Source organism: Phoenix dactylifera, unplaced genomic scaffold, assembly GCF_009389715.1.
Source record: "Phoenix dactylifera cultivar Barhee BC4 unplaced genomic scaffold, palm_55x_up_171113_PBpolish2nd_filt_p 000819F, whole genome shotgun sequence".
In the NCBI taxonomy this organism is placed as follows: Eukaryota; Viridiplantae; Streptophyta; class Magnoliopsida; order Arecales; family Arecaceae; genus Phoenix; species Phoenix dactylifera.
In genome coordinates, this window is record NW_024068186.1 from 1432 (window position 1) to 9279 (window position 7848).

General features: G+C 42.2%; 1 protein-coding gene across 2 annotated transcripts; it reads left to right on the plus strand.

Annotated features, from left to right (window-relative positions):
• Positions 1 to 1060: 1060 nt before the first annotated feature.
• LOC113463294 (putative disease resistance protein RGA3) lies at positions 1061 to 7596 on the plus strand. Of its 2 annotated transcripts, XM_039120504.1 has the most exons (8): positions 1061 to 4354; positions 4809 to 4917; positions 5166 to 5274; positions 5381 to 5817; positions 5911 to 5969; positions 6382 to 6474; positions 6568 to 6699; positions 6778 to 7596. In XM_039120504.1, the coding sequence occupies exon 1, from the start codon at positions 1140 to 1142 to the stop codon at positions 4236 to 4238; it is 3099 nt and encodes a 1032-aa protein (XP_038976432.1). In that variant the 5' UTR covers positions 1061 to 1139; the 3' UTR covers positions 4239 to 4354; positions 4809 to 4917; positions 5166 to 5274; positions 5381 to 5817; positions 5911 to 5969; positions 6382 to 6474; positions 6568 to 6699; positions 6778 to 7596. The 2 variants fall into 2 exon arrangements, with proteins under 2 accessions (XP_038976432.1, XP_038976431.1); XM_039120503.1 differs by lacking the exons at positions 6568 to 6699; positions 6778 to 7596 and having other exon boundaries at positions 4809 to 4955; positions 6382 to 6529.
• The last annotated feature ends 252 nt before the right edge of the window (positions 7597 to 7848 follow it).

The following is a 7848-nucleotide window of genomic DNA, read 5'->3' on the forward strand; positions in this document are numbered from 1 at the left end:
CGCGATGCATTTACAGGAGACGTGCCAATAAGGGCAGTGAAATGGGACACGTCCGTCGCGGTCAGGTCTAGAGTTGGGGACCATGGTTGAGCGCCAGCATGACTGGAAGAAACAAGAAGGAAAAATTGACCCTATAACCTTACTCTCGCTGCTTGGAATGGACGTAGCGATCATCTACTTCTTCTTGATTTGTGTAATCAAGACTAAAACGGTGTTACTTCTCGCTAGAGTAGTGATTGCAGGATGCAGCTGCTGCATCCTCATAAACATGGACAATGAATTCAGCATGTATGCTGTCCTCATAAACATGTCAGGAAGCATTAGCTTCTAATGGCCTCTCGCTCAGATGTAAAGAATCCCTAAGATGGCTCTTCTCATTGTAGTGTTCTCTTTGAACTCTCTGGCCTCAAATCTTGTCCTATCATTTGTGCATGTTCTTGCTGAAGCTGCTGCGTATATTGCATATCAAAATGCATTTTAAATGTCAAGGAGTTTGCTGAAGTTGCTGTGTATTGCTGAAGAACCACAGCAATTCCTACTCATGCCAATATGGCGCTGATATCTTTGTGTTGAGCCAGCTTCATCATCTACGGGAAGCATAAAATTGTAATGAATCTAGATGGAAGATGGTGCAAAATATTACTGGGATAGTTTTCTGGCATTAGCTTTCAACCTAAGGCCTAAAATAGTATTTAATTTTAGTATATAATTTATGTCATATGCTACAACGGTTGTCCTTTAATGAAGATGCAACTCAGTTTCCTGGAGCTAAAGACAAATGGGTGCCCTGTTTTCTTAGCCGCGTATTGTTAGAAAATGGGACGCGGCTTTCCCTGCCACTACGGCTCGACTGTGAGCCACGAAGGGTACGTTGGGTCTGGTCGTGGATCCAGTCAACTTGTGAGTTGACTCTACCCACAGAACTGGTCTCTTTTGTCATATATAATTTAGTATTCAAGATGGTGTTGGTTTAAAGTGTTATGTTCACATGATTCTTCTACAACGGTTGCCCTTTAGTCACAGGCAGTCTCGAGCGGGTGGATGGGCGATGGTCCTGGATGCCTTCCAGTCCATGATTCTTCTTCCTTCCCACCATCCTTCAACCAGTATCTCGTCCTTGTAGAAGTTGAAGCAAAAAAATGGCAATGGTCCCTGATGCCTTCGTCTCTCGTTTGTGTTGGATGCTATTATCCTATGCAAAGGAAGAGGCTGCCAAAATCTTGGGTGTGCCCGAGGAAATCAAGAAGCTTCATAGGAGGCTGAAGAGGATGCAAGCCATTCTCGCTGATGTAGAGAATAGACGCTTCGACAACGAGGCCATCAACCTTTGGCTGAACGAGCTGCGAGATCTCATGTACGATGCAGACGACATCATCGATGAATGCCGGATCGAGGGCGAGAAGCTTCTCATCTCAAACTCATCCTCATCTCGTTGTGGTCAGTCGGTACGTGGTTGCTACCCTCCTATTACTTGCTGGCATGAAGGTAGATTCCATCATGAGATTGGCCATAGAATTAGAAATCTCAACCGTGAGCTTAAACAACTTGCCAAGGACAAACAAGAGCTCCATCTTACACCTGCTCCTCATGATGACCGCTACAAGAGTAGAATAAGCTGCAAGACATCTCCTATTATCGAACCTGATCTTGTGGGAGAGAAAATTGAGGATGATACAAGGAGGTTGGCGGATCTGCTGACAAAGGAAGATAACAAAAAAATCCAAGTCTTTGCCATTGTTGGCATGGGGGGGATAGGCAAAACTACTCTTGCTCAGAACATTTACAATGATAAGAAGCTTCGGGACAACTTCAACCCAAAGTCACAGATTTGGTTGTGCGTGTCTCAAGATTTCTTCGAGTTCGATTTACTGAGATCTATCATAAAGCAAGCTGGAGGTGATCCTGGAGAGGCTAAGGAGAAGGGAGTGCTCGAACCCATTCTTAGCCAAGTCATCATGAATAAAAAATTCTTCCTAGTCTTGGATGATGTTTGGGATGCGCAAGTATGGAATGAGCTACTGAGAAAGCCCTTGCATAGTGGCTCGGCAGATAGTAGAATTTTGATAACAAGTAGACATGAAGCCATTGCTAGACAGATGGGAGCAGTATACATCCATAGGGTGGAGAAGTTGTCTCAAGAGGATGGTTGGTCATTAATTTGCAAGATGGTGTTTGAGGAAGGCGAGGAAGGAGATATGCACGAGTTAAGTGATGTCGGGATGAGAATTGTAGAGAAATGTGATGGCCTTCCGCTTGCTCTTCGGACTATTGGAGGGCTTTTGCGAACTAAGGAGAAAAGGCATTCAGAATGGAACAAAGTCCTTTCTAGTCCAGCATTGTCTTTTACAAAACTTCCAAAAGAGGAGATGGGCCCGTTGTACTTGAGCTATCTGGACTTACCGCCTCCTCTGAAGCAGTGCTTCACTTCTATTACATTATTTCCTAAGGACTTCCCAATTCGTGGAGCTCCTTTTGGCAATAGATGTATTGTCGAGGGCTTTGTAACATCCGAAGACGATACACCCTTGGAAGATGTGGCAGAAGGGTATTGGAAGGAGTTGGTGCAAAGGAACCTTCTACAATCAGATCCTCGATATTATGATCAAAAAGGTTGCAGGATGCATGACCTCCTGCGGTCTCTAGCTCAGCATATAGCAGGGGATGAGTGCTTCGTCGGAGATGCACGAGCATTTGAAAACAAGATCATGTCCTCCTCTTCATCGATAAAACTACGTCGTTTATCAATTGTAGATGGAAACTTGGAAACTATACCTGACTTGATCATGAAACAAACATCCTTGAGGACCCTATCATTCTTCCATATCCCACTTATTCATGATCTTCCAGAAGATCTCTTCAGAAAGCTGAGGAGTTTAAGGATCCTGAATTTACGTAAAATAGCCATCAACAATCTCCCAACTTCTTTGGGAGATCTTGTGCACCTTAGAACTCTTGATCTCTCTAATAGTTCAATAAGAGAGATACCAGAGAGTATAGGGAATCTTAGAAATCTCCAATTTCTGGTACTTGAGGACTGTAAATATTTGCACAGCCTCCCTAGCGGTGTCCTTAGGTTAATCAATCTAAAGGTTCTTGTTGTCGAGGGTGCACCACTTGATGGTATACCAATAGGAATAGGGAGACTGCGACAACTAAATACACTAGTGGGATTTGTGGTGAATGTTAGCGAGGGCTGCAGATCTAGAGTAGAAGAATTGAAATTCCTCTCCCAGCTCAGGTTTGTGAGCATCATCAAACTGGAAAGGGTATCAAATAGGGAAGAAGCAAGAGCTGCCGCACTCGAAGCCAAGCCCCATCTCACAGATCTATTTCTGTATTGCACGCTACCGAGCATCTTTTTTGATGTGCAGCAGCCTCGTGCAAATGATTACGAGGAGGAAGATATCAATAGAATAGGGGAGGTCTTCGAGGAGCTTCACCCACCGCCATGCCTTGAAAAGCTTGAAATCAATGGTTACTTCGGCCGTGAGTTTCCCACCTGGATGATGACACCCTCCCCATCATTGCTCCGGAATCTGCGAGTGCTGCATCTGAAGAATTGTGCTCTATGCCAGCAACTTCCATCCTTGGGAATGCTGCCACAACTAGATTACCTCTGGATTGAAGGTGCTTCTGAAGTCACGAGCATCGGGCCTGAATTCTTATTGCTGGCGGGTGGTAGTGCTGGTGTAAGAGGCCGGAATGGAAGAAAAACAGACTACTTCCCCAAACTAGAGGAACTTGGATTTAAAAACATGCCTAATTGGGAAGAATGGTCGTGGCGGTGGGAGGAGGAGGACAACCAGACAACATTGTTGCTACCTTCTCTCAAGTCTTTGACCATAGATGAATGTCCGAAGTTGAGGTCTCTTCCGGAGAGCCTCCTCTGTCATGCCACCGCACTGAAGGAGTTACGAATTAGAAGTGCCCACAGCCTGAGAGAAATACAAAATCTCCCCTCTCTTACAGAATTGATCTTGATTGAAAACTCAAGTTTGGAGAGAGCGTCCAACTTTCCTAGACTCAAACACCTAGATGTTTATGATTGTGAGGAATTGAAGATTGTGGAGGGTGTGAATGCCGTGGAGCACATACAGCTCGATGATCGAGAAGCAGTCTCTCTCCCGGAATGGTTAGCGAGTGCTGATGAAGAACAACTGTGCTTCCCTTTCCTCCACAAGTTGACTCTCTCCAACAAAATCTGTCGCCGAGGGCTGCCTGATTGGCCTCTGATTTGATGACACATCTTGAACCAATCAGTTCCTCCTCTCTATTTACATCTGCTTTAGAAAGCAAAGAGATGTGAGATTACTTGCCAACTCCGTGGTACTCTGCACCATTCTTGTCCTTTCAGGTACATATTCTGTTCAGATTACTCGTGACCTTGCCTCCAAAAGAGCCTATTTGATACCAGTTTTTTATTTATTTTCCTTTCTTGGCTGCCTTCTTCATTGAATGCATGGAACCCTTGGGCGCATATTGCATGGTCCGGGACTGGATGATATGCATAACAATGCCTTCCTTTGGCTATCATATGATTACTCATCTTATTTGCACTTTGAATTAGATGACACACAATCAATTCTTCCCTTTGTTGGCATGGGAAAAGCATAATATACAAGCCTTTCTAGGCCCGAGCTGTTGCTTTGGTCCATTTGGCCCTATCAGTTGATGTCTTAAAATTGCTCCAACGGAAATGTCTTAAAATCGTTAGGAACATTTCCTTACCGATCCCCAATAAGACATTATTTCATGATGTGGTCTAATATCTATGTGATCTTAATTTTCTTCTTTTCTTTCACAAGCAGATTGATATCTGGGTATAGGATTGGCACATTCTCCTGCAACACCAGTATCTCTCCGTCTTCAACAGCATCAAGCAACAGCAATAATGACATGCAAAAAGAAGTTTGAGACGTAATTCGCTATCAGACCCGCAATTAGTGAAATCTAAGGTAAAATATGGCTTTACTAGTTGCTTGGGAGGGGGAAAATTTGGTGATAATTTATTCTCAGAACTAGAAGGTTGCTTGGTGAAAAACATCCTTCCGCCTTTTGATTTTTTTGATGTGAGGAGAATATGGCATTCAAATTTCCTGATAAGTAATGATCTATCATCTTGTTTGTTTTTATATCCTTTGTTTTGTTTTTGTATGATCTAGCAGGCCCAACAGACCAGCTTTAAGTCCTTGTTTCTGAAGGCTTCCGTCCAAGTGTATTCGTAGCTGGGGTTCCAGCACAGTCATATATAGCACAAGCAATTACCCATCTACGGTATGAATTCTAAAAACCACTAGTTGGAAACATGCATTAGTATACAATTATGAGTACAGAGACTAAATAGGAAAGTCAAGACTAAGTCTCTCTGGTTCTCCTGCAGGCAAAGGATTGATGACAGCAAGATACTGTTGTTCCAGTTCTCATTGTTTCACAAGATCATTTAGCATTTTTTGCCTCCCACTAAGATCATTATTGACATGCCAATGCCCACAAGGTGAATGGTGCATCTTGGAAGAGAGAGAGATTCTCTCCCAGCTCAAGTCCTTCAAGTAACAAAACAATGTCCAATGAGCTACCGTTCACTTGGGGTGAGTGGGAAATTAGGATGAAGATCCTGGTAAGCTTTTGAGGAGCTCTACCCTCCACCATGAAAAGTATCTTAGCATCAGAGATTTGTAATGTCCAAGCCATGAATTTGAACAGAACCTCTGTTATTAGATAGAAACAACGTCCGTCCAGGCATGTAGTTGGATCGTGATCATCATTCTGGAGAACTTTTTTTCGTCGACTTTGTTGTAACCGATGATGTCTTTGCAGGTGAAAGTTCGTATGTATTTGATTTATGAGTTCTATTTATCTATTATCATCTTTGTTTTTATACCTTTTCTTTGCTTCTTTTGCTATTGAAAGGGTATGATCCAACCTCAAAGTTTTTCCTAGAAGCAATGAGACTGGAAGATCAAGCACAGGTATATAGCCCATCTATGATATTATTTTTAATAACCCTAATCGTGAACAAGCATTATCTCAAGCTTTGAGTCTCTAATGTTCTTAACCAGCAAAGCTGAATCTATACTTCTTGTTACCACCAGTGCATATGCTGCGTGTGCATGATCACACAGCACATGGCTCTCTTTGAGATTTCAAGTAGTTCACAGGCATGGGCAGCAGAATTCAGCATGTCGCCTTCTGCTTGCCACCCACTGCGCAGAATTAATCAGATGGATTTTTCCTCCTCATGCAAGCATCTTTAATTGTAGTTTATAGGGTTATGAGGCTTGAAATTATTTCAGAAATTTTATTCTATGCACAAGATTCTGTAATTTTTATTGCTTTCATAAAAATTGCTGCATCACATTGCATAATCTTTTAATGGAGCAGGGCATGAAAAGCTGGATTGGTTGTGAAGCAGTGTACATACAACAAGTCGCTTGCATTACCGATCCTTCCTTGGAAAATAAAATATCCCAGCAGGTGAGAATTGTACATATCTAATTTAAGCATGGCATTCTAGTAGTTATGTTCTCTCTCTCTTTTTCGTGTTAATCGTTTCTTTTGTTTCTGTAGTTTTGCATTTCCCTTTTCCCTCAAGGATATTGTGTTAGAGGTAGTAAGACGGGAATCACCTTCACACAATCACAGAACCCTTCGATGGTACTAGAAGGAACCCTTTCGACAGAGCACAACTTAAGAGCACCTGTGAGATGCCAAAGAACTTCTTTTTGATTTAAGAAATTGTTTAAAAGATGCTGTTTCTCACTGGACTCGTGGTTGCAGGATGCAGAAGCCTTGCAGATACGAAGCATGCCTCGTTCCTGAACAATTTATTCAGCGTGTCTGCTGTCTTGATGAACAAGTTCGGAAGCATTGGCTTCTGCTGGTATCCCACCAAGCTCCATGGAATTCTTTGCACTTCCTGCACTGAAAATCCTGTTACAACTTTTTAGATGTTCGTTCTGAAGTTGCGATGTATTGCATATCAAAATGAATTTTGCACGTCATCAAATGTAGAGTTTCGGAAGATGTCTGTATCGATATTATTGAGGTATCACACCATGTGGAAAACTCCCATACACCCGATATGGTCTTGATATTATTGTGTTGAGCTGATTTCGCTCTTTGCCGGCAGCATAAATGGTACCGTATCTGAATAAAAGGTGGGAAATATTTCTGGGATAGTTTTGCGGCAATGTCTTTCAACCTGAGCCTGAGTCCTGCCAGTTTAGATTGTTTTTTCTTTTTATGTGTGTGTGTGTGTGTGTGTGTGTTATGGCTAAGCTTTTTTGTGGGATTATTGAATGTCTGTACCTTTGTTTCCCCAGTTAACATTTGGATGCAGGTGGTTTGGGTTGATGCAAGATTCAGCTTGGGCCCAATAGTACGTGAAATATTCTTTGAAGTATATGATTTATATCACAAACCCGATGGGTTGATGGAGCCGGTTAGACTGAAAATGGATGGAATATAGACCGGATACTAATAAAAAAATTTGGGAAAAATTATACAACTATAGACCACTACCTTCGTGTACTTGTGGACATTGTACATGTAATGCAGTGGGAACTGTCAGTGAGGCCCAATAGAAGGATTATGTGTTCAAATTTTTAATGCGACTGAATGATTCATACGACAGTATAAGAGGTCAGATAATTCTTATGAGCCCTATAACCTTCTCATTAGTTTTACAAGAGGAGAGGCAAAGGCAAGCACGTACATTAATGCTTCTTACCTCTAAATCCTCTGTATTTTCTGTGGCACATACAAAAAGGAGAGAAAAGTCTGAAAAGTCTGAATTAGTGTGTTATTATTGTGGAAAAATTGGACACACTAAAGAGAAATGCTATAGGT